This window comes from Sorex araneus, chromosome 7 (genome assembly GCF_027595985.1).
Source record: "Sorex araneus isolate mSorAra2 chromosome 7, mSorAra2.pri, whole genome shotgun sequence".
NCBI lineage: Eukaryota > Metazoa > Chordata > Mammalia > Eulipotyphla > Soricidae > Sorex > Sorex araneus.
In genome coordinates, this window is record NC_073308.1 from 30,816,198 (window position 1) to 30,844,013 (window position 27,816).

The 27,816-nt window shown below is 39.1% G+C and overlaps 1 protein-coding gene across 1 annotated transcript in view; it reads right to left on the reverse strand.

The window, feature by feature from the left end:
- Positions 1–939: 939 nt before the first annotated feature.
- The window catches only part of ASPM (assembly factor for spindle microtubules), a 47,610-nt gene continuing 20,733 nt past the window's right edge, over positions 940–27,816 (reverse strand). The window contains exons 16-27 of the mRNA XM_055144671.1: positions 27,672–27,814; positions 27,440–27,568; positions 25,274–25,468; positions 18,777–23,504; positions 16,779–16,988; positions 15,818–15,967; positions 14,726–14,917; positions 14,273–14,465; positions 13,981–14,135; positions 10,558–10,734; positions 4,750–4,916; positions 940–1,272 (exon numbers count right to left, since the gene is read on the reverse strand). Of these exons, the coding sequence (XP_055000646.1) occupies positions 1,167–1,272; positions 4,750–4,916; positions 10,558–10,734; positions 13,981–14,135; positions 14,273–14,465; positions 14,726–14,917; positions 15,818–15,967; positions 16,779–16,988; positions 18,777–23,504; positions 25,274–25,468; positions 27,440–27,568; positions 27,672–27,814 (6,545 nt within the window). The 3' untranslated portion in view covers positions 940–1,166. The remainder of the gene's footprint in view (positions 1,273–4,749; positions 4,917–10,557; positions 10,735–13,980; positions 14,136–14,272; positions 14,466–14,725; positions 14,918–15,817; positions 15,968–16,778; positions 16,989–18,776; positions 23,505–25,273; positions 25,469–27,439; positions 27,569–27,671; positions 27,815–27,816) is intronic.

Sequence of the window (27,816 nt, forward strand, 5' to 3'; positions counted from 1 at the left end):
AAATCCTTCAGTGACCCGGAAGTTCCCTTTGCTCCGTCCCCATCTGCACTCCTCTTACAGGTAAGTACTGTTGTGATCCCTCTTTCCCCGCTCCCCATATGTTTGCTTGGGGTGCATATTAATAGAAAAATATAAGTAGATTTTTGGGGGTGGGGCTGAGACTTTCAGCATTGTGCTTTGGGTATTCATCCATGGTATTATGTAAATCAATATGTCCTTCCTTTCTACTGTTCCATTCTATACAAGAAAATACTGCAGCTTAGTTGATTGAAATTGAAGTGTAAATGATCGCAAAAGAGTCATGTTTGGTCACTGAGCATGATGTGTACATCAGTTACATGGTGATATGTAGACTGAAGAGCTAACAAAAAAGTTTCAATTTTTGCAATTATTAAAAAATTTTAAAAACACGTTTCAAATAAGTGCCTTTAGATAAGGCAACATATCTAAAACTAGAGGTCTTTCCTAGTTATGATAAAACCATTTCTTTGTGTTGATATATTAAGAGCAACATTTAAATCAAACGTTCGAATCTGTGGCATTGATGAGTGTTTCTCCTAAGCTTTTCTCAGGTGGGCTGTGTCCATATTTTCCCTGGGAGTTTCTTGATGGCCTGTCTGGATGGCTCTATTCAATTGAGGAAATAAATGCAAATGCAACCCATCGAACTTTGTGAAGTTCATTTATTCTCTTTATACTCTGAATGAGTTGGCATAATCTGAAATTTTCTCTATTTGCTTTTTGTTTTTGAATGCCTCAGTTTCTCTACAAAGCTGGAATAACAAACAATTCTTTCTCCTTGAAGATGATTATACCCAGGCAGAGAACACTACTGAGAGATGTGGGAGCACCAGAGCCTGGTGAGAATGCAGCCTCATCACACAATGCAGTTACACCCGACAACAATGAAGGAAGGAGAGAGACGGGAGAAAAAAGAGATTAACTTCAAAATAATATATTTAAAGATAACAGACAAGAATGAAAGTTACAATTATTTATAAGCTACTGACATTACATACATAAAGCAAATAAACATAAAACAATTTATCTGGTACATATTTACAATTTTAATATAAAATCAGATTTTAAGTGTTGTATAAAAAAAGTAACTTTACATATTCATGATTAAAGTTTCCTTTTACTATACAGGCTAGAAATGTTTACATCTATTGATATGGAATGCCAAGTGTATCCATCACCATTTGAATAGCTTGCAGAGGATTTGTAATTTCTTCCACTTTGTCTCTTCTCAAAACCCAGTATGGTTTAAGTCTGAAAGGAATAAAAGTCTGGATTAATAAAGTCTTTCCCTTCAAAGAGTTGCCTTCACCTAAAACAAATGTTAGGCTCCTCCTAAATGAAATATTTCCCTTTCAAAGTTTTCTAACTGAAGGCAGGGTTCCTACTTCTGCCATTATTACGAGACTATTTCTCTCCATCTCCCTGAATTGTGATCCTGGCTCCTTTGATGCTTACATGATCTAGCCTTTCCATTAATAAATTAGGAGGTAGATTATACTTGTAAGTTACTGTGAAATAAGCATGCATAAAACCAAGTTACAACTGCCATACACTTTGAGTAATTATAAATATAAATGCTATGTAATCCATGTCAAGAAACAGTATATTTTCAACACAAAGATATATACCTCATAGAGGATTGATAAGTCATAAAAATGAGAGGAAGGTGTGAGGGCAGGAAGATTTAAAGAAGACATTAAACAATAAAAAAAGTAACTTTACATATTCATGATTAAAGTTTCCTTTTACTATACAGGCTAGAAATGTTTACATCTATTGATATGGAAAGCTAACCTGAATCATCAAAATTGATTAATAATGTAAAATCAGGAAAATGCTAATAATTAAAAATAAAATTCAACTGTTTAATAAAGTACAAAGTTATACATGAAGTCCTGCTATCAATTTCAAACGATAAATGAATATGAATAACTTGCAGCATAATTACTACATTATATTCTGAATTTATATCATCAGATGAAAGAATATTACTACAAATCTACATTAGAGGACAATATTTGTCAGAAGGATATCATTATATTTTATACTTAATTAAGGTGAAACTTATGGCACATTAAATTAGACCTCAACAAATCTTTGAAAACGATGCAAGAATAAGGTTAAATTAAGGTTAAATACAGAAGTTTCTAAGTTGCTTGACAGAGGAAATGTATTCAACACAGAGCAGTGACACGGTTTATAATTGGCACTAGTCTATAGTTCACACTTGTAATAGCACAAAATGTTTGAGTTGTTTCAGGTTTTTAAAAAGATAATTTTGTGTGTTAGGGGAAGGAATATTTGGTGGTCTAACTTCTTCAGACAGGATATCACATCAATTCATCTAGAGCTTCTGTCAGTCATAATCTAGAGTTGATCTTCATGAGAAACTACAATACATTTCACATTCCTTCTGTATTTATTAGCCAGAGTATTTTTCCAGCAACCATCAGGTCTACACTGAGACAGTGTATTTAATAATAATGCAATATACCTGATTTTCCTTTTACCCATGTTTGGCATCACAGCAAATCATTTCTTTAGCCACGTCAAGGATAATAATTACCCATTACCTTTCTTAAAAGAAACATCATAAAGTCATGAATTTTCCTCAGTGTGTTCCATTTGTCTATAAATCAGTCATTGTAATAAGCCCCATCTTGCCAAATCCAACGCGCATCTTTCATTTGACCTGACTTCTCCGCAGCACACACCCAGCGACCCCATTCTCTTCGGAACCATTTCCTGTCTGACTGGCGTTTCCTCTCAGAGCTCATGACTGGCTCTTCATCTATTTGATTTCTAGGGAAACTAAAGTGACCTTGGGGTTCAGTGTAGCACTTTCTTTTCTTCCTCCAAGGTATGTTTCATTTCCATGGCTTTAAATGCTATCCAGTGGTTCCCCACTTTTATTTCCCCCCTTAACACACACACACACACACACACACACATACGCTATATCCTTTCCTCAACTTGTTCCATAAGTATATCCCAGAGATTACCCAGTTATCCTGTTTCAGCAGGCCTTGATTATTTTCTATCTAGAAGGTTCACAATCTTTATTATTTTATTTATGTATTCATCACTAAGTCTTCTGAACATACATAGACTAATACTGTACAATATAAACAAGTTCAGCACATCGAAGGTTCCCAGGATGCAGCTACCTGCTCTCCGACAGTTATATGTTCTGCTTTATGTGTCTTAGTACTAAAGGCAATAGTATATCTATAGGTCTGCTAGAATACCTATAGGACTGCTGTCGCCTGTGTGATTGTTCTCCCCGAGCCTCCTAAAGGTATATCTCAGAATTTGTAAATATTACTTATTTAGAAAAAGGTTCTTGGAAGATGTCCTTAACTCAAAGACCTCAAGAGAAAATTATTCTATGTTATTTGGGTTGACCCTACACTCAACAGCAAGTGAGTATCTGAGACACAGAAAAAGATCTGTGATTAAAAGAAAAAAAATACAATAAGGGACTAAAGCCCCAAGGTAACAGAACGAAGAATAGGAGAACTGGTCCTTACTAGGAAGCTTGCCAGTTGTGGGGGCTGAGGGGTTGTGGGAAGCTGTGATTGGAAAGGGAAGGGACCGAGGGACAATGAGAGGGGAGTGTTCACTCATCTGCATCAGGACTAGGTGCTGAAAAGAGGCAAAGTGGCATGCATGATGACCTACTAGAAACAGTGTGTTAGACCAGTACCGAAAGGGCGAGGAAAAAAGGAAAAGAAGAAAGAAAAAAGTACCTGCCATAGAGGCAGGCTAGGAGGGAAACTGGGGACACTGGTGGAGGGATTAGTGTTGGAACACTGTACCCCTGAAACGCAATCATGAATAACGTTTTAACTTTGTAATTCACAATCTCTCACACACACACACACACACACACACACACACACACACACACACACGGGGCGGGAGGTGGGGGTGAAGAGGAAACCCAAAAGGTGACAGAACACTACAGCAGCTAGTCCCTAGACACCAGCAGCTAGAAACAGGAAGCGCTGGGGCTTCTTCCCTGGAGTCTCAGGAGAAGGGAGCTCCTGCTGACTGATTCAGAACTTCTGGTTTCAAGAACAAGTAAAAAACTGTCATTGTTAAGCCTATTCAATTTGTGACAACCTGCCATAGCAGCTGCAGAAACAAATGCAAGTTATTAGAAAGAACTTCTCTAGGAGGAATTTCAAGTGATTAAGGTGATTACAGTATGAGATGGAAGATGATATTTTCACCAAGAGGGAATTTTGGCAGCTCCCAGCATAGCTTGTGTACAAAGAAAATATGCTATGGCCAAAATTATAATAAAGGGGCTGGAGCGACAGCACAGCAGGTAGGGTGTTTGCCTTGCATGCAGCTGACCTGGGTTCGATTCCCAGCATCCCATATGGTCCCCCGAGCACTGCCAGGAGTAATTCCTGAGCGCATGAGCCAGGAGTAACCCCTGTGCATTGCCGAGTGTGACCCTCCCCTCCCAAAAATAGAAAGCAAAATTATAATAAAAATCATTAGTTTTAGTACTTTTTAAAATAAAATTGTTTAATAGTATTCAATAGAGTTACTATTTCACTGTTTACAGAGAATTAGTTTAGATTTACCAAAGAATCTATTCTTGTCCACATGTTAGTACTCACCTAGTTCAGCAAAGAGCTTGCTTATAGTGGGTCTTAATTTGCTAAAGGAATGAACGAACGGTGAAAGAAACTATAGAGCACATTTGCAGCTTACCTTGAAACTATTCTGGTTCTTACAGGTGTTTCTGGAATAAAGGAGATGCTTAAAGAAGAATTCTTTTGTTTGACAAGTATCCTTTCCATATTCATTTTATGCTTACGAGCTGTGAGCTTATAGACACTGTAAATACGGTCAACGACTTTGCCCCTACTTCGAACGTCCTGAAAAAAAAAAAAATCACATTTAACTAACACTGAAAAAAATCAAGTTTTGTACCTCTTCTTTGTTAGTAAAATTAATCACAATAAACACCATACAGAAAATTTAAGAACCGTTAAGAATCACAAGCCACTGACCTAACAAGTGGAAGCAAAGATTAATGAATGGGACTATATTAAGTAAGAAGCATCTGCACCTCAAAAGAAATGGTGACCAAGATACATAGACAGTCCATGAAATGGGAAAAATTATTTACCTAATACCCATCTGATAAAGGGTTAATCACTGTATCACTATCATCCCATTGCTCATCGAGTTGCTCAAGCGGGCACCAGTAACGTCTCCATTGTGAGACTTGTTACTGTTTTTGGAATATCGAATATGCCACGCGTAGATAAATAAGGCACTGGTAGAACTTTACAAGAAAAAACATCCAATCCCATCAAAAAATGGAGAGAAGAGGCGCCTTCCGCCCAGAGATGAACCAGGAGCCGCGGCACGAGAAGCAGAGCCTCCCGCCTACTGACTGTGATCCTGAGGTCTCCTAACCCATTTTGGCACCAGAGCAGATTCTTGCAGCCATGCATTTTGACTGCGAACTGAACTACAACCTCGTGCAGCCCGGGAAGGGATTTTTTTCCCTCTCCACCCCATTTTTCTGAGCGAAAATGGCGGCAGCGGCAGCAGCCACGCGGTGAGAGCCACCCTCTAAGACCCCTACACCAGGAGGTAGGACTTTCTTTAGTGACGTAGCCTGTAGGTGGTCCTGGGAGGGGAGGTGTTCCCGGCGCGCCTTCCGCCCAGAGATGAACCAGGAGCCGCGGCACGAGAAGCAGAGCCTCCCGCCTACTGACTGTGATCCTGAGGTCTCCTAACCCATTTTGGCACCAGAGCAGATTCTTGCAGCCATGCATTTTGACTGTGAACTGAGCTAAAATATTAGAATCCCAAAACCGCGCGGCCGCGATAGTCTTCACCTTTACCAAGGAAGAGAAATTATTAGATGATGCTTATTCAGCAGGCCTGATTGTTGGGGAAAATTTCCAATCAACAATAGTGAGTTCTGTATGGAAATATGAAATGTACTCAATATATAGAGAGAATAATGGGAATATCATCAGCTACTTAGATGGGGGGAGGGGTGGGAGGGGGGTGTATTGGGGTTCTTGGTGGTGGAACGGGTGCACTGGTGAAGGGATGGTGGTTTAATCAGTATTTGACTGTGACTTAAACCTGAAAGCTTTGTATTTTTTTTGTTTTCACGGTGGTTCAATAAAATATTTCTTTAAAAAAAAAAAAATGGAGAGAAGAAATGAACAGATACTTCCTCAAAGAAGAAATACGAATGGCCAAAAGACACATGAAAAAAATGCTCTACATTGCTAATCATCAGTGACATGCAAATCAAAACACAATGAGATATCATCTCACACCATGGAGACTGGCCTGCATCAAAAAAGTCAACTTCCATGGTCATTGTAGCACTATTTACAACAGCCAGAACCCGGAAACAACCCTAGAACAGATGACTAGATAAAGAAAAACTATATCTATACAAGAGTGGATGTTATATTACATAGCTATCAGAAAAAAAAATCATAAAATTTGCTTATAAACGGATGGACATGGAGAGTACAATGCTGAGTGAAATGAGTCAGAGGGAGAAGGACAGATAGAATGACTGGACTCACTTTTCAAAGAAATAAAAAAAAAAAATACTCCTGAAATTCATATGGAGCAATAAACCCCCACGAATAGCTAAAGCAATCCTTGAGAAAAAAAAGATGGGTGGCGTCACCTTCCCCAACTTCAAACTGTACTACAAAGCAGAGTAGTAATTAAAACATCATGGTATTGAAATAGAGACAGACCTGCAGCCCAGCGGAGCAGAGTTGAATATTCGGACAGAGCATCTCAAGTATATGATCACTTAATCTTTGATAAAGGAGCAAGAAATGTGAAGTGGAACAAGGACAACCTCTTCAACAAGTGGTGCTGGAAAAACTGGACAGCTATATGCAAAAAAATGAACTCTGACCTCTAACAACAAGTACAAAAGTCAGATCAAAATGGACTAAAGACCTCAATATCAGACCTGAATCCATAAGGTACACAGAGGAAAATGTAGGCAGAACTCTCCATGATATTGAAGCTAAAGGTATCTTCAAGGATGAAACACCACTGACCAAGCAAGTAAAAGCAAAGATTTGGGACTACATGTTTAATGTAATTAGTTTAATGTAATTGGGACTACATTAAACTAAGAAGCTTCTGCATCTCAAAAAAAAAAAAAAAGGAAACAGTGACCAGAATACAAAGACAGCCTACGAAATGGGAAAGGATATTCATCCAATACCCTTCTGATAAGGAGTATTTAATATCAAGGATATACAAGGCACTGGTTGAACTCTACAAGAAAAAAACACCCAATCCCATCAGAAAATGAGGTGATTAAATGAACAGAAACTTTCTCAAAGGAAATTCAAACGGACAAAAGGCAAATGAAAAAATGCTCTTCATCACTAATAATTAGAGAGATCCAGATCAAAACAATGAGATCATCTCATACCACAGAGACTGGCCCACATCCAAAAGAACAAAAGCAACCGGTATTGGCGTGAATATGGGGAGAAAGAGACTCTCCTTCACTGTTGGTGGGAATGCCTACTGGTTCAGCCTATTTGGAAAACAATATGGACCTTTCTCAAAAAACTAAGAAATCGAGCTCCCATTTGAACCAGCAACACCACTTCTGGCAATATACCCTGGGGGTCCAAAAACACAGCAGAAACACCATCTGCACCCCTATGTTCACTGCAGCACTATTCACCTTAGCCAGAATCTGGAAACAACCTGAGTGCCCAAGAACAGATGAATGGACAAAGAAACTATGGCACTTCTACACAATGGAATACTATGCGGCTGTCAGGAAATATTAAGCCATAAAATATGCCTATAAATGGATGGACATGAAGAGTATCATGCTGAATGAAATGAGTCAGAAGGAAAGAGACAGATATAGAATAACTGTACTCATTTGTGGGATATAAAAATATATAGAGAGAGAAGAATAATATCCATGGCCAGGGTAAACAGGGGTTAGGAGGCCTGGTCAATGGTTGAAACTAACCACAAATGTTGTGGGGCTGAGGGCAGGTAAGATAGAGAAGAGACCAGTATGACAAAAATAGCTGGGAGTGATCATGCTGGACAAGATCTGAGGGTTAAAAGTAGGCAAGGGATATTCTTGATAACCTTTTAGTATCAATATTGCAAGCCACAATGCCCAAAATGAGAGAAAATGAGAGAAAGAGAGAGAGAGAGAGAGAGAGAGAAAGGGGGGGAGAGATAGAGAAAGAGAGCAAGGGGGGAGAGAGGGGTGGGGGGAAAGAAAGAGAGGGAGGGAGGGAGGGACAGAGAAGAAAAGTGCCTGCCAAACAGGCAGGCAAGGGGTGGGGGCGTAGGGGGTAATGGGAGGGAACCTGGGAATAACAGTGCTGGGAAATACACACTGGCGGAGGGATGGTTGTTGGAATACTGTATGACTGAAATTCTATCATGAATGGCTTTGTAATGCTCTAAAAAAAATTTTTTTTTTAAAGAAAATATAAATATTAGTTCTCTGAGCTGTCCAGAGTGATTCAAACACTCTGGAATAATCTGAGCATCCCCATGTGTCAGCCAAAGACCAATAAATTAAAATACAGAAGGCTTATGTCTATGTTAGTGGAGACTCAAATATTTTTATTTGAGTTCTATGTGTGTTACTCCGTTTTAGAAGATCAGACCTTGATGTCACAATCTTTACCTTAACCATGAAATTATTTTTTAAAATGAAAATATGATTACACGGTGAATAACTTTGTGGTCATTTAACCTGGATGATTTGTTTCTTATTTTTCACATCTATGCTATGTGCATTAGCCAAAGGTAAAAATAAAAGTAAAATGTTGCCCTCAAATCAAACTCATTTTACATTGAATTACAATCAATTCAAGATTGCAACACACTTACTATGAAAGTCAAATATCTTTAATATTTATTTTATTAGCTTTAGCTCTATTTTTGCATTTTCCAACCTACCTGAATACTAAATAAATTGTCATATTTGACATAAATCAATAACCTGTATAACCTTTATTAACATCACGGCAGTATAACATTCTTGAAAATAAAATTTCTTGTGATTTTCTTTTTGAACACTTTTCTAAACAATAGAACTATGTATACATTCAACTTAACAGACATAAAAACTGTTAGTAAAATATTTAAGAAAAAAATCAGTATGTGCATTTTTAAATTGCATATATTAAAAATAAGTGGTTTGTATAACATTTATGATTTAATTGTACTGTTAAAATTAATCCTCTTATTTGATAAAATATTTCCTCTGGCACATATATGAGAACTTCTACTATAATTGGTACAGTACTACAGAAAATGAATTTCAGTTAGCGTACAAATGTCTTTTGTGTTTGCTGATTAGTAAAGATTTCCAAGAGTTAAAAATAAGACTTGACTATGGGAAAAATTATAGCCAAATGATCTGAGTCAAGGGAAAAAGTATTTTTTATGCCTTTGAAAACAAATCAACGTCTAAGAAATATAATAGTGAATGGACTGTATACAAGATGTAGGAGAATTTAGTGATGAAAGTCTGGACTGGACAGGAAACAATACAGAGATGAACTTTATGTTAAACTTGTAGAGGGCAGAAGACCGAAAATCTAAAGGTACTCAAAATAAATTTCATCTATAATTGTTTTTCAATTGAATCACTGTGAGACACTCAGTACAGACCTGTTCATGGTTAGGGCTCAGTCATACAATGCTCCAACACCCATCTCTCTACCAGTGTATATTTCCCACCAACACTGTCTCCTGCCACCACCCCCTCCTAGCCTGTATTCTATGGCAGCGCTCTCTCTGTCTCTCTCTCTCCCCCTTCCCCCTACCCCAGTCCCTTCTGGGCACGCGCACCCTTCCCATATATTCTTCAATCATTCAGTCAGCGGTGATGGATGCTGACACTTGAACTAGAACTAGCTCCTTGTTTAAGCTCCTTCTATGGTTCCCCCCTGTCTGGGGGACACTATCCCATGACACTGATCATACCATTCCCGGTTCTCTTCACAGAAGAGCTGGGAAATGATGACCTGGAGCCATACACTCCTGTTCTTTGACCTTGCTAAGACAATCTGTTACTTCCTCAAGTGATTGAGAAACAGATTATTCCAGAGCTGGAAGAATTCTAATGTTAGTGTTCAGTTTCCTCAACACTAACTGGCAAGTCAGACTATCTGCACAAAAGGCAGGCTTGAACACATATTTAACTGTATATTAATAGGAATTATTATTAAAAGAAGCCTAAGCCTAAGATCTAAGAATCTATTTTAGAAAAATTTCAAGAGGCCAGAGAGATAGTGCAGTGGGTAGGGCATTTGCCTTGCATGTGGCTGACCTGGGTGCGATCCCCAGCATTCCATATGGTCCCCTGACCACCGCTAGGAGTAATTCCCCCCAGCATACCAGTAGTAATCCTCTTAGTGCAGAGCCATGAGTAACCCCTGAGCATCACTGGGTATGGCCTCCAAACAAACAAACAAAAAGCAACTGAGGAAAAGGAGACTTATTACGACATACGGAAGCTCGGTTTGTTGTCTTCAGCAACACAGCTAGCAAACAGCAGGTCTTTGTGAAGATGCTCCCGCCCCTGTCTGAAGCTCGCTCCCCAGGCTTTTCTCTGTACATTTGCAAAAGATCTAGGAGCGTGTCCATACAGTTCTCTGCAGCGTAGATAGCTGACGTCGTTTTCTCATACTTGAAGAGAACACAATAAAATGAAGTTAAAATAAACATAGACACTCTGAGGAACAACCCAACCAAAAGAGTTTAGCAACAACATTTAGCACCACTCAGAGCAACACACAGAGGACTTTACAAAACGGTGTTTGTTACTATCATTTCTGGATCCAGCCTCTCTGTGGCTCTATCTACTATGTAACTTCTTTTTATTCAACCTGCCTGTGAAATTTCTCTCTCTCTCTCTCTCTCTCTCTCTCATACACACACACACACACACACACACACAACGAAAAGCTAAGAAAATGAACACAGACAAAAACAAGCTTAATGATAAGACCATTTTAGTGAGATGTCTCCAACAAAATATTAACTTATCTGTAATGACTAATCATAGGGTGATAGCATAATGGAAAGGTTGAATTTAGTTGCCCTATTACATTCTTTCTAAAAGAAAGATTGCTACCAAAAAAAATTTATTTTAATTAATCCTAATTTGTATGGAATCTATTTTTATGCCTTCATCATATAATTAGATTCGTGTTGAAATTTGCACAATATGATGCATTAATAATGATATTAAGATTAAAATATTAGCTAAACAATATTAACGCTTAACACAGTATCAGACAGTTTTGTATTACGCATTGTTGCCTTTACTGAATCACTTAAACCTCGCAGCACATCTCCTAGCAATGGGGGGAATCTGGTGTCCCCTGGCACTGCAGGGGTGAAGCAGCTCTGCACCATAAACCACTGCCTGGCAAGCATCACCAGGAGGGGGCCCAGGACCCCTGAACACTGTCGGGAGGCTTCTCAGAGGGGAAAACAAACTCATGATAATGTCACGAGGTAGGTATGATTATTGCAATCTCCATTTTTAGGAATATGAAACATTGAGCTAAGAAACCTGTAAGCTACAAAGCTGGGATTCAAACCTAGAAGTCTGGCATTAAAGTTTCTTCTTAAAGACTCCCTCTCAAAAACAAAACCAAAACCCGACATTGAGTAAAATTAAAATACTCTTAAGTTAAGCCTGAAACAGTGGGTGAAAAGTGTTGGGGCTGGACTGAGCTATCAGGGCGAGCCCATGTATACTGTACCGTGCTACGGACAGGAACATAGGGACCCATGAAAATGGGCGAGACTTCTCGTGTGTCCTGACTGGTTTGGATGAAGCTGAACATTTTCCCCCTTCAAGCTGCCTTCAGAAAAATAATTTCAGAATACTGAAAAGAGCAGTTTTTCCTTCTCTCACAGAAGCCTGGCTGGTCTTTGACATGCAGATGGTGTTAGCCAGGCCTGACCTTTGATATTGTAAATTGTAGATTTCAGGTGCAGGCCCAGCTTTGTCTTTGGGATGCAGATTTCAGGTGCCTGCCCAGTTTGTATTTGAAGTGGCAAGCACAGCCTAGTCTTTGGGATGTAAATCCAGGTGCCTGAAGAAGGTTTCAGTTTCGGTTTTGTATCTTTCCCTTCTCAGTTCTGTATTCTTTTCCCGAGGCTATAGGCCTACCCATACAAGGAAACAATATGTTCCCATTGTCTCAATGTTCTCCCTGTACCATTTTTTGATGCCTTTGGTGACGTCACTATATTGCGCCCTTTAGAGGTACCATGATCAATAAAAGGAGGTCCACAAGGCCATCTGCCTTTGCTAAGAGCCAGAGCGAGCCTTAGTCCTCCAATCAGTGATTATTTCTTCCGCGTTCCTATCTCAGCGCCTCCGATTGCAGAACGTTCATGCAACAGAAAAGATGTTATCAAATAACCTTGAATTGAATTGGTACAGATATCCATTACAAGTCTAAAGCCAAAAGGCAGATCTAAATATCTGGAGAATTACAGGGTGATTAAGTAATAGCTTAACCTCCATCATGCTTCACAGATATAATTATGACTATATCAGCCAAATGCAGTGAATAAAAAATAAATTCTAAAGGTAGACAGAAATGAAGCCAAATTCAGTTTACAACACTTATCACACTCAGTCTTTAAGTAAGAAACATAATTTCTAAAAAAAATACTTATTATCTTTCTATAAAATAGGAACAATAAGTTACTTTGAAAGATCATATTAAGGGTTTAATTAAAGGTCACATCAAAGGTGCTAGCATGTATCCTGTACTCAATATGTTAGCTGCCACCACTATAAGAGAAAAATATTGTAGAAAATATTACCATTCCTTTCTATGTCTGTCCCTTACAGACATAGAAAGATTGCACTCATCTGTGGAATATAAAATAACAGAGTAGAAGACTAACACCCAAGAATAGTAGTATATAATACCAGGAGGTTGGCTCCATGGCTTAGAAGCTGGCCTCACATGCTAGGGGAAAGGCAGCCCGGAAAAAGAAGGAAAAACCAAGTAAAATGTGGTTGGAGACCATGTGAGGGAAGGGAGATGCGTGCTGAAAGTAGACTAGAGACTGAACACGATGGCCACTCAATACCCCTATCGCAAACCACAACACCCACAATGAGAGAGAGAACAAAATGGAATACCCTGCCACAGAGGCGGGGTGGGGTGGGGGGGGGACAAGATTGGAGCGTGGGAGGGATACTGCGTTCATTGGTGGTAGAGAATGGACACTAGTGGAGGGATGGGTTCTCGAACATTGTATGAGGGAAACACAAGCACGAAGACGGGTAAATTTGTAAGTGTACCCTCATGGTGACTCACTAATTAAAAAAATAAAAAAACAAAAAATTTAAAAAATTTTAAAAAAAATTACCATTCCTACTAACAGATGTGTTAGACAAGTCTCCTCAACTGACCTATGTAAGATTCTCAGAAATAAATAAGTGCTAATCCCAAGGACAGTAGATACAAGGGCCAGGGGGATTGCTCCATAGCTGGAAGACTGCTTCATGAGCAGAGGGGAGAAGGCAGATGGAATAGAGAAGGGATCACTAGAAAATGATAGCTGGTGGAATCACCCGGGATGGGAGACGCATGCCGAAAGTAGATGATGGACCAAGCATGATGACCTCTCAGAGAGAGTATGGGGAATATTGTCTGCCATGGAGGCAGGAGGAGGGTGGGAAAGGGGGTGTATACCCGGGATATTGGTGGTGGGGAATGTGCACTGGTGGAGGGATAGATGTTTGATCATTGTGAGATTGTAACCCAAACATGAAAGCTATCTCACGGTGATTCAATAGAATAAATAAATAAATAAATAAATAAGGCTAATAATCAGTGATGAAAAACTTAATCTGCTGGGTTAGATATTATAACCATTATCAAAACAGATAACTACCTTTGCGATGTTGAGCAAGACCTGAACAGAGTATCTGATAACTTCCATACAAGGAACACTGCGATTACAGCTTCGGATCAAAACGAAGAGTTTAGAAATTGCTCCACTCTGGGCCATGTTCTCACAACACAGGGGAGACAATCTAGTAACTACCTCTGAAAGGGGAAAAACAAGTCACAACAGGTAAATGCATAGCAGCAAAATGAAGCGTCAGTTAGTGCGCATTATATTTGTTATATGCTCTAAGTTAAGCTACATCTCTCCTCACATAAGAGACTCATCATGAACTCACCCAGGTGTTTTAATGCCTCGATTATAGCAGAAATGTGCTTATATGTCAAAAGATAATGAAGTGCAAGTTCGGTTCTTTTGTAGAGCTTATTTTCCTCTCGAATCTCTCTATTAACAGCCTGGAGACTTAGTCGTATAGCTTTAATTTTTTTACAATCATTCTTCTTTCGTACAGCATATCCTCTCCATAATGCCTTAAAGGGATAAAAATGCAAGAATTTTAAGGTTACAACCCATTCATATTTGGGATTTTGTATCTATTTCCAGAATGTATATATTTTCAAAACATTTACATAATATGATCAGAAACTCTGCATTTTCAATTCACTTAGGTGTTTTTTCAATGCAGTTCTAATAAAAAATAAAATTTCCCTAAGGAGAAATATAAATATGAATAAATATATACACAAAACATTCTTTTACGTAAGATAAGGTATCAATCATTCCCAGTTACCTGAATTTTCTTGATTCCATTATTAACCTTTTCCTGTTTTTTCTGGAGGAGAAAACGGCGGACACTTCTCTGTATTACTGATGCAGCCTGATTTTGCTGCCTCAGACGTTCTCGAGCTTCCTGCTCAATCTTTAGGATGTTACGGTATTTTTCAATAAGCCTCTTTTGCTGTAATCTTGCTCGAAACCATCTCTGTTTATGTGAAAATATTTCACATTTCAGGTTTTTGAAATACTCTTACAAACAGATCCAAAATGAAATAGACAATCATCATATTGAAGTTAACTTCCAATCCTCCCAGAGACATTACATCTCGACAATCAGAAAAAATTCTTCCAGATCAGTGATTGTATTTAACCCTGAACACTGCCTTCATTTTACAATTTATATAAACTATACCACAATGCACCTGTCTCTTCAATCAATATTTCTATATTAAACATTTGACAACATGTACATAAAAACAAACAATACATTTCATAGTATACAGATGATATGAATAAGCAAGATGCAAAATGTTTTAAGATTTCTAGCAATATAGGAAATCTAAAACAGAAAAATGAAAATTACTTTCCACTCAAACATCAGAAAGCTTTCCAAGCCATGTATTGGCCAGGGTATAGAGAAATAAGCACACTTAGATTTTGTTAGTGTGTAAACTATCCCAAAGAAAAGTTTACAACTTTATTCTGGGGTCTTTCATAAAACATCAACCTATTTGTGATCCATCAAATCCCTGAAAAGCTATATAGCAAAAGACTAAGTAAAATATGACCTCTGCATAAAATATTTTACTTAAAAAAATTTAATATAAAAATATGTATGTTGAGGGGCTGAAGAGACAGCACAGCGGGTAGGGCGTTTGCCTTGCACGCGGCCGTCTCGTGTTCGATTCCCAGCATCCCATATGGTCCCCTGACCACCGCCAGAGTAATTCCTGAGTGCAGAGCCAGGAGTAACCCCTGTGCATCGCCAGGTATGACCCAAAAAGCAAAAAAAAAAAAAAAAAAAAAAAAAAAAAAAAGTATGTTGAATATAACAATATGTATAAAAGAAAAACATCACATGATTATACTGCGAAGATAAACTAACCTGGATATAGATGACTGAATCAATATGCTTCTTAGCATTCTTTACAGCCAGGTAAAGTTTAAATGCTCTTTGAATTTTAAAAGCAGACAAGTGATAAAATGCAGCGGCTGTGAAACGAAGTAGCTTAATTTTGGCTTGTTGTTCTAAAATCTAGAAGAGAAAGCAAATAAGCAATGATACATTAATTTTAAAGAAAATATTAAAAGTTACATTGTAACTATCATGATTATAATCCTTTTGTATACAATATCTTCAGTAATATTAATCTTGAGGGTACAGGAAAACAACCAACTCAACTACCACCAGACTATCCAAAAATAACTAGGTTTTGCTATGTACTAATTATAATGAGGGAAATGTATGAAAATTAAAGCCCCCCCAAAAGCTATACAGTATTTCAAGCAGAATTTTTTGAAAGAGTGATAATAAAATTACTTGAATTAACTTCCCCAGTATTTTAGACAGATTTGCACCAGCCCAGTACAAGACATGTGTTTTTAACAGTGCATTCAGACTTTGAATTTATAGTTCATGAACACAAATGCATAAGTTTTCTTTTAACTTGTTCTAATCGTTTCTCTTCCGTGGACCTGAAGCACTGGTAAATGCCAGCAAATGCCCCCAACATCACGACCTCCCAAAGGAGCCTCTCTACCACATCAACGTCAGAATCCCTTGGTGGAAGAAAAAGGCTACTTGAGTGACAAGTAACCCCCTTCAGACACAGAGCCCCCCCTCCAATTTCTTTTAGTCCTTTCTGCTGATTACAAAGAGCAAGTTTAATTTGCATTTTTGGTGGTGAATATTTGTGGGAAAAGGATTGCAGAATTAGTGGCTCTGCCAAATAAATTGCGAGTTAACTGTCATATTAATTCTGAAATCACCGTCCAATATCCTAATTTTCTTAACACAATTTCATGTCGGAATACTTTCATAGGAACACTAAGTAAAAATTACTTACCCTTTTTCTTACTAACCAGCCACGCACCAGTGCTTGCAAAATAACTGTGGAGTATTTCAGTTTAACATAATTTATCCTTGCATGCCTTCCAGCCTCCCTGGCTCGCATGTACCTCTGTATGGTAATGGCAGCAGACTTCTGCTGGAGAAATGCCTGCCTTTCTTTATAGCCTCGGAAGCGTGCTTGGATCAAACAAGCAGCTTGATGTCTCTGTAGTGAAAATTTTGCAAAAATAATTTGCAAGAAAATTGACATTAATAAATGAAAACTTTAACATTTTTTAAGTATAACAATATACAAAATATGGGAGAACTGTCAAAGGTTGCAGATTTCTTCAATGTAAAGGGAGTTGGTATATGACTTTTTTACATTTTAACTTTAAAACATCATATTTCATAAGAAAAGGAGATGTGTATGATTTCTAAACCTATTTAAGTTTATAGCTAATAATGAAGTTTTCATGAAAGTTCATACTAGGACCAATGTCTAAGAGATCTTTTCTCATTTTTTAAAATTATTTTCATTGTGAGGTAGGAAAGAATTACATCTTTCCTTACCATAGGTATAGGGGATATGTTATTACAGGACAAATTACTGCACTGTAGCACTGTTGTCCCATTGTTCATTGATTTGCTCGAGCAGGCACCAGTAACGTCTCCATTGTGAGACTTGTTGTTACTGTTTTGGCATATCGAATATGCCACGGGTAGCTTGCCAGGCTCTGCCATGTGGGCGGGATACTCTCGGCTCTCCGAGAGGGACAGAGGAATTGAACCCTGATGGGCCGAGTGCAAGGCAAACACCTTACCCTCCATTACAGGACAAATTACACTTAATAAAAATTCAAGCTACATTCTAGATAGCAGACTGGCCACTATGAACAGCTTTCCAGGAAGCTAGATGTAATTTTTTAAGAATCACTACAAACCAAATGCTCATTTCAAATTTACTCACTAAAGAGCACTGGTAGCACTGAACATTTATTAAGCAAAACTTTGCTTCCAAGCTTACCAGGAACCCAGCAGAATACCAACTTACAACCTGTGGGTTCAAAACTCAGCTTATTACTACTAGACTAGAAATAATAGTGCAAAGTACCCAGAATCAATTCCTGATCTCTCGCCATTTTTATTTCTCACATTAGCAAATTATTAACCTTTCTCAGTTCCTCCATATTTAAAAAGAGAGAGCACATTGTACAAAGCTCACATATTTCAGGGTTGGTAGTACAACAGGTACCGTGCTGGCCTTGTACATAGGTGACCTGGGTTTGATCCCCGGCACCACATATGGTCCCAAGTCCAGAGTACAGAGCAGGAATTAGCCTTGAGCTTTGCTGATGTGGTGAAAAATAAAAATAAAATAAATAAAGCTCACATATTTGGAGAATAAAGCAAATATAAAAAACGCCTTGAGAACTAAAAGAGCAAAAGACTGAATATAGTTTGTAAGTCTAGCTATTCTAGCTAGCTCTTAATAGTGGAATAAAGAGATATCATTTGGCCTGGACCATGTCAAATAAGCATGTCACCTTAAGAATATTATATAAAGAAATGGACTATCTAATAAAGAAATTCCATTCATCAAACTTCACACTCAAAATTCCCCTGGGAGTGTTGAAAGGCATTGGAGTGACCATGGGCAGAAAAGCCCAATTCTGGGTTGTCTTTGCTGAATTATTATTGCCCTTTTCCTACTTTTAAGAATAGTTCACTTTAGGGGGCTGGAGCGATAGTACATTGGGTAGAGCCTTGCACACGACCAAGCCGGGTTCGATTCCCAGCATCCCATATGGTCCCGAGCACCGCCAGGAGTGATTCCTCAGTACAGAGCCAGGAGTAAACCCCTGAGCATCTCTGGGTGTGACCCAAAAAGCAAAAAAAAAAAAAGAAGATATAAACCCAAGGCATGATTCTCATAATCTGCTTTAACTTATTAAATAAATTCTAACAAATATGAGGCAAAGAATGAAAGTTTGATCACTAAATGCATAAATACCTGAATCTTTATTTTCTGAAACTTCCGCTTCTGTAGATGTCCTTTTGTCCAAGCCTGAATAATGATGATACTGCTTCTAAGTTGCAAATAAGCGTTTCTTTGATGTTTTGCAGACAAAAAGGCTCGGAAGTGAGTTTGTAAGACCACGGCTGCTTTTCTGTACAGTAAAAACTGTTTTCTAGCTTGCCACATCCTGAAATACCGCTGTAAAGTGACGGCCGCTCTCTTCTGCCGCTCAAACCTCCGCCGCTGCACAACCACGTGAAGGAAGCACTGGAGACGCCGGGTAGCGCCCATCTGGGTCTCCAGAGCCGCGTCCCTGGCAGGAAGAGTCTGTGGAGTTGTCACTGCAGCTGTGCCTTGAGGAGGATTCTCTGCCTCCCCTGAGTGAGCCACCAGGGAGGCGTTCCCACTTCCCCGATGATGAGCCGCAGCCTTTGAGCTCTGCCCCGCCTCCTGAGCCCCAGCACTGCCGCAGCAGAGGGCAGGTGGGTTAGCAGAGCCGCTCATCTCTCCCTCGGGCAGCCTTTGCCACTTCTGTCCAGCGCTCTCGCCTCTACCAGCGGTCTGAAGAGTTCCTACAGACTTCTGAGCGGCTAGGTATTGCTCTCTTTCCATCCGCACCTTAACGTAGGACCTGTAATACCTCTGTATGATGACAACTGCAGTTTTCTTGGCTTGGTAATCAACTTTGGCCCTGTGCCTTCGGTAAAAGGACTGAATCAAAGTGGCGGCCCGGTGCAAGTGTTGGACATCCCCCTGGAAGCCTCTAGAAGACTGTGTGCAATTGGTTGCTCGGGTTCGCAGTGCCGCGTAGGCTCTGTATCTCCTCTGAACAAAAACTACCGCTGCTCTGAAGTGAAGATAACGCTTCCTTGTTCTATAGGCTCTGAAGTACTTCTGGACAATAATGGCTGCATGATGCTCTTCCTGCATCTGTGGCCTTAGGGCCCCATCCTGTAAATCTGCAGGAATGCAGGCGCTTTTCTCAAGTGCATTGCGTCCAAGTGCTTTCTGGATTTGATTTGCTCTGTATTTTTTCTGTATGACCTTTGTAGCCCACTGAATATCTTGATAGTAGGAATACTGCCTATACATTCTATATGTGCTTTGAATTATGATGGCAGCTCTGCGCATTTCTCTCACCAGCCGCCTTGTTCTCATTCCCTTATAAGCCGCCTGGATGACCACAGCAGAACGCCGTTGTCTGATGTAACTTTCTCTTTGTAGCTTTGCAGCTCTATGTGCTCGGTAACGTTGCTGAATTAGAATGGCGGCGTGTCTCCATGTCTGAAACGTCACATATGTTCTATGCATTCTGAAAGCAGCCTGGATGAGAAGGGCAGCCCTGTGCTTCTCCTGCACCATTTTTCTTACTTGCAGTCCTCGGTAGGATGACTGGATTATAATTGCTGCCTTTCTTAACTCCAAGAATTGGTGCAGGTGATGTTTGGCACAAATGGTGGCTCTATATTTCCTCTGAATGAAAATAGTAGCTTTCTTGAGGGAAATAAATCTTTTCCTCATCACTAGTGATCTAAACCTGCTCTGAATAAGGGTTACGGAAAAGTGCATGGTTTTCAAAAGTCTTCTAGTCCTCATACCCCTAAATGCAGCCTGAAGGATCAGAGCAGAATGCCTCTCTTGAAGGTAACGATGTCTCTGCAATTTTGTAGCCCTGTTTGCCCGATATCGCTGCTGGATTACAATTGAGGCATGTTGCAAGGTCTGATATCTCACACGGGCTGTGTGCATTCTGAAAGCGGCCTGAATGAGCCTGGCAGCCCTAGACATCTCCTGCATCTTTTTCCTTACCAGCCACCCCCTGTACCATGCTTGGATTGTAATTACTGCCCTTCGCAAGTGTAGGAACTGTTGCATGTGGTACCTTGCACAGACGTTGGCACGATATTTCCTCTGAATCCAGATAGTGGTTTCTCTGAGGGATAGGAATCTCCTTCTCATCATTTGAGTCCTAAATCTCCCCTGAATAAGAGCTGCAGCTAAATGCATAACTTTTAAACATCTTCTGGCCTTCATGCCCCTATAAGCAGCCTGAATGCATATCACAGAATGCCTCAATTTGCTGTATCTTTGAAATTGTCTGTTTCTTTCCTTGATTGCCCGGTACCATTGCTGTACTGTTTTTGTGGCTTTCTTTAAGTTGTTAAACTGTGTTTGCTGCCTGTATCGCCTGTAGTTTGCTTGAATGAGTGTGGCTGCCACCTGCATCTTCCTTAGAGTCTGTCTAACTCGTGCTCCTCTGAAACTTGCCTGAAGAACACAAACAGCTTTCAGGATTGTCAAGTACTTTGCCCGCTGACTTTTCCCTTCATAATAGGCTCTGTATCTTACTTGAATTACAACAGCTGCTGTTCGCAGTTTCTGGTATCTCATTTTAGATTGGTGCATTTTAAACATGGCCTGAATAACAGTGGCTGCCAGGTGCATATGTTGAATATGTCTCCTTACTCTAAAACCTCTATAAACAGCTTGTAGTCTCGTGGCTGCCATCTTCAAATTAAGATATTCTTTACGTTGGTAGTCTGCAATTTTAATATTTCTATACCATCTCTGAATTGCAATAGCTGAAGCTCTGAAGGAGGCATATTTCTTTCTGGTTTTGTAAGCTCGGTACCTGGCCTGTATAGTGACTGCCGCATTGGTCCACTCCTTTATTTCCTTTCTTACTCTCATACTGCGGTAAGCTGACTGTAGAACTACTGCCGCGGCTCTGGTTTTCAAGTACAAATGACGCTGTTTCTTTCCAATGCAGTAAGTCCTATAATACATTTGAATCACACGAGCACCTCTTTTTATGGTTTTCCACTTCTTCTGCTGCACATACATTCGATAGTGTGCCTGTATGGTGACTGCACATTCACGCTCCTTCTGAATCTGCCTTCTGACTCTTTTACCCCTCCAGGTGGACTGAAGCACGAGTACTGCATGCTGCAGTGCCAGATACTCCGCACGTTGCTTCTTTCCGAGAGCCCAAGCTCTCAGGCGTTGCTGGATGACCAATGCTGCTGTTTTTAACAATCTATACTGTTTCTGGGCCTTGGCCATTCTAAAAGCAGATTGAATCTTTACTGCAGCTTGATGTTCCCTTCTGATCTGCTTCCGAACTCTCCAGCCACGATAAGCAGACTGGAGAGAAATCACAGCGGCCCTTACCTTTAGAAATTGTGCTTTTATCTTATGCACAGTCTTGCAGGCCCTGTACCATCTCTGAATCTTGATGGTACTCTGACGCAGGGATTGATACTTCACCCTTTTACTGTAACCTCTAAAAGCAGATTGAATTGTAAGAGCTGCCGCAGATTGGTGTTTGATTAGCTGGCGTACCCTGTACCCCCTGTAAGCTGCCTGCAAGCTAATAACTGCTCTTTTGATTTGTAAGAAGTTCTTCCTTTGATTGACCTGTGCTTTGTACGCATGATAGTAGTTCTGAATGACAAGAGTTGCTTTGTAAATCTTCAGGTAGTACTGCCGTGTCTTTCTCATTCGGAAGTAAGACTGTAGGGAAATAGCAGCTTTTCTCTGCAATCTCAGCTGTTTTCGAACCAGGTATCCCCTAACTAAAGCTTGGAGCTTGACACAAGATTTCCGCAGCTTCAAGTATTCCTCTCTCTGGAGGATAGCCACTTTGGTGGCACGATACCACCGCTGAATCAACAACACAGACCTTCTTAAATTCAAATAGCGCTTGCGGGCTTGCTTCATCTTGACAACTGACTGCAATTTTATGGCAGCTTTTTTAAGGCTCAGAAACTTTTTTCGGGAACTATGAGCTCGAAAAGATGACTGAATCTTTGTAATACAGGTGAGGATGTATCTAAACTTTTTCCTGGCTTGCAACCCTCTAAATGCAGACTGGAGGACAATGGCAGCAGAACGAGTTTTCTGGTAAGAGGCCAGAGCTTTCTTGGCGGAAACATAAGCCCTGAAATGAAGCTGGAGTATGAGGGCGGCATGCTTCATTTTCTTGTACTTCTGAAATTGCTGATGCATTCTTACATGCGCTTGCAATATGATGACACTTTTCTTCAGGTTCAGATATCGAGCTCTGTCTTGCCTCATTCTCCAATAGGACTGTAAAACACAAGCAGCTCTACTCTGTCTGCGCAACGCCCGAGCTTTCATTCTCCTGAAGGCGGTCTGGAGCTGTATGGCGGCAGTCCTTTTCTGCAAGTAACTGGCTCGCTCAGTCTTCCCTGTGACATACGCCTTGTAGTACCTCTGTATTGTCAAAACAGACTCCTTTTTCCTTTTATATAACTTTTGAGCTTGATAGCATCGAAATCTAGCCTGAATGATAACCACACAAGATCTAACGTGGTTGTATTTTCGCAATTCCTTGTGCATTCTGTACCATGACTGTATGACGACAGCAGATCTTTCTTGAGCTCTCTTCCTGGCACGCCATTTCCTAAACGCTCTCTGCAGTACTGTTGCGGCTTTCATTTCCAGTTGCAATTTGCGCTGTTTCCATCTTCTGAACACAGACTGAATCACGAGGGCTGACGCTTTTAGCATTTTATATCTCTGTTGATCACGGTTTCTTCTTAAACAAGCACGCCAACGCCTCTGAACTGTAACTGTAGCCCACAGATACCGTTTATAAGAATTAACTGCGATTATCATTCTTATCCTAGATTGCACGATGATTGAATAATATCTCAATTTCAGAAACTTCTTTCTAGCAGAATATCTTCTCCAATACCTCTGTAAAACAACAGATACTAAATAAAATAAAGTTTTCTATATTGAATACACCTTTGACAATACTATTTTTTCTAACATTTTGCTTAAACATAAAGACATTAAAATTAAAAAAAAATACTTTGAAAGAGTTTCTTTTTGGTTTATAGTTTAGTTCAGACATTTACATAGCTAGAGACAATTCAGAAAGCCTTGCCCAAACATTAATGACATTTATATTATACTTTGGAGATGACTATAAGTGACTTTATGTTTATAAGTTTAAAGAGAAAAAAAAAAAGAGAGAGCAAAAAGTAAGGGTAATGTCTTTTGCTATGGCAAGGGAGGGGATGATTTTCCTTTATCCCTTGGTCCTTCACGGTAAGTAAAGTGCAGATTAAGGCAAAAACAAAATATAATAAAAGAAAACCAACAGAAATCAGCATTCTCTCTCTGTCTCTGTCTCTCTCTGTCTTCCTCCATAACTTCCCCATATTACCAAAATAAAACTATTTTACTTTTAAATAAAGTAAGAAATTAATTAAATTGAAAACAGAAAAACAACTGAAACATCAGTGGAACCAAAGACTTGTTCTCTGAATAGATGAATTTAGTATAAACCTAGTAAGACATACAAAGAAAAGAGAAAAGACACATTATTAAAATCAGGAATGAAAGTAGGAATGTAACTAGGCTGTAGCTAATTAAAAAAATGCAATAAATAGAAGAAACAACTACATATACATCAATTTGGCAACTAAGATGAAATGGACCAATCTTGAGAAACCACAAACTCTCCCAAATTATTGATGGTTAAATACCTGTACTACTAATTTTAAATTTAGACTTTACTGTTGAAAACTTTCATATAGCGCCAGGGAGATCGTACAGGGATTAAGGAACTTGCTTTGCGTGTGGCCAACCCTGGTTCAGTCCCTTGCACTGAATGGTCCCCTGAATATAGAAGCAGGAGTAATTCCTGAGCATAGAGTCCGGAGTAGCCACATTCCCCAACCCCCAAAGAATCTAACATGTAAAATTTTTGAGATATCCACACCGAGAATGTCATTACTGAATTAAGAAAAAAAGCCCCTACTTCTTCCCCCGAAAAACAAGAAAGTTCCCAACTGACTTAAGCCATTAAAAACCTGATACTCGGGGCTGGAGAGATAGCACAGCGGGTAGGGCGTTTGCCTTGCACGCGGCCGACCCGGGTTCAAATCCCAGCGTCCCATATGGTCCCCTGAGCATGACCAGGGGTAATTCCTGAGTGCAAAGCCAGGAGTAACCCCTGTGCATTGCCAGGTGTGACCCAAAAAAAAGCAAAAAAAAAAAAAATAATAAAAAATAAAAACCTGATACAAAAACAGAGCATAAGAAAATAAATCACTGTGGCTCATACACATAGATTTAAAAGTCTTAAAACAATATCAGCAAATGGATTCAAGCAACTTATAAAATAACACATTACAAACACACATATTTTATCCCAGGAATGCCAACTAAGTTGAAGGATTTAAATCAAGTTAAGCCATCATATGTAAGGAAAATAAAACTATATTCTACCTTTGTGATTCCTTTAATTTTCTACGTGCAATAAAGCAAGTAGTATAGAGTCAAACTGTTGACCCCTTTATAGCAAAGTAGGCATTTAAAGTTGAGTGTTATGCTGAACTCAACAGTTTCACTGGTAGCTAGAAATCGTTAAATATCTGTTAAATTAATAGTGGATAAAATATAGAAACAGAAAATACAGGGATTTAAAATTTTATACTCTCACCCTTAAAATATACCTGAATTACTGATGCTGATTTATTTTGAATTTTCTCTAATTTTTCCTTTTTCAGTATCAATAATTCTCTCTGTGCTAAGTATCTTCGCCAATATTTTTGAATGGTTAGTGCTGCATTAACTTTCCTTTTCAATCGTTGTTTAGTTAGAAATTTTATTACAGCTGACTGAATGATTCTTGCTGCTTTGTCTCTCTCCTAAAACACAGAACAGATATGAATTAAATGCTTATTCACTTAAGACTAAGTCTCTAAAACCTATGACCAGGAGGTTACAGAGATACAAGTTAAAAGTACATCATTCCAATTTTCAAGCATAGTACACAACTACAATAATAGTGTGGTCAAGTAGTGTATACATAAAGACAAATATGTTAGAGAAACAGAATCAGAGAGCCCGGAATTCTCAATTACATAGATAAATAATCTGACTGCTACAATCATTCTATGAGAAATACTGCAATAAATGATGACAGGGCATATGAATATCCCCATGCAAAAGAATAAAATTCAATCTTTATCTTAGAGTATATACATATCTTAGAGTATATACATGAGTTTACTCTAAATGGATTAATGAGTCAAACAGGATACCCAAAATTTTAATACTAGTAGGAAACATAGAGAAAGGTTTCACTGGATTTAGCAGTGATTTATTGGACATAACAAAATTAAAAGCAGCCAAAGGAGATCAAAGAGATGGTAGAGAGACATCCTCTAAGGGATGTGGGCAAGAGGGCAGATCCTGTGAGGATGAGCAGGAAACAGACAACAGCAGAGGCCACTGAAGAGGGTAAGCTTCCCATATCTACAACCAAGGTTCTGTGCGGGTCAAGTCAAATAATTTCAACTCACCTTACTTTTGGGTCTGATATGAGATAATACATTGTATATAGAATAGAGTTGCCAAAACTTAACTGTATTATAAAGTTCTAGGAAGAACTTTACGTTAAATTTATTTTAACCCAAAGTGAGGAGCGATACTGGGTTGAACAGATAGCAATCTTGTTATGTATATTTGCTCTATTTCCCCCTTCCCCACTTCCTCCAAATAAATAAGTAGTGCTAGTAGAAATAGTAGGATGGTAAAAGAACTAATCACTGTATCACTGTTATCCTGTATCACTGTTGCTCATCGATTTGTTCGAGCGGGCACCAGTAACGTCTCCATTGTGAGACTTGTTGTTACTGTTTTTGGCATATCGAATATGCCACGGGTAGCTTGCCAGGCTCTCCTGTGCGGGTGGGATACCCTCGGTAGCTTGCTGGGCTCTCTGAGAGGAATGGAGGAATCAAACCCGGTTTGTTCTCATGCAAGGCAAATGCCCTACGCGCTGTGCTATCGCTCCAGTCCTTAAATGTTTTTTTTTTAATTGATCAAGGAGATCATTTCTCATCTTGTTGAGAATAACGTGTCTCATAAGTTCAGGAAGTTATTTTAATGTTAATGAAAAATTTTATAATGAAATTAAAAAATAGCATCATGGATCAAAAAAAGTTTTAAGAAATAAAACAACAGAAACAGTATAGCCCATTTAAATTAATAAAAAATAAAGAACTGAAAGACAGCTTCAAGGGAAACTAAATGAACTAGCTAAATAAACTGCAAATTCAGACATTTAACACCCAGGGTCAAGCAGTACTGGGAACAGCATGGGGGCTGGGGAATCAATGGAAAACTCCAACTACTGGAGACAGACAAAATTCCAACAGGGAGAGTACAGGAGTAGAGTAAGGTGTATCCAGTTTCTTCTCCACAAATTTACAAAGTAGAAAAGTTACTCAATTTACTCTAGAGCAGACTAAGTGAATGGAAAAAAGTCAGAAGTCAAAGAAAAATATCTATCCACAACTCAAAACCCAAGTATTGGGGCTGGAGAGATAGCACAGCGGGTAGGGCGTTTGCCTTGCACTCGGCTGACCCGGGTTCAAATCCCAGCATCCCATATGGTCCCCTGAGCACAGCCAGGGGTAATTCCTGAGTGCAGAGCCAGGAGTAACCCCTGTGCATCGCCAGGTGTGACCCCCCCCCAAAAAAAAAGCAAAAAAAAAAAAACCCCAATTATTAATAGAGAACAATTTCACAGATCCATAAAATGTAAAGATCAGAATTAGATGGCACCCAATATACTACAATGTACATAAGGTGCTTTCATTTTTAAGAAGTACCTGATATCGTTTTAGATCTGTTTTCAATTTATATTTTCTCCAAGCTGTCTGTATAAGCCGAGCAGCTCTTGTTTCTTTACGAAGATCCAAAAGTCTTGCACAGAGAAATGACAAGTATGTAATAACAACCTAAAAAAATAAATATAAAAGATAAAACAGAATATATGTAAGTATTATTTCTGAGGCTCTTACTAGTAACAGCTATTAAATAACAAACTCTCCTTTTACGTACCTTTTCATCAGGAATCGTGTTTGACATATCAGAATGATGAATCATAGCAGGAATTCCACCAAGGTCTCTAACCGCAGACCTAACCAATTTAAAGTTTTTCTTTTCATTTTCTAGAAGTTCTTTGTAGAATTCTGAAGTATTTTCT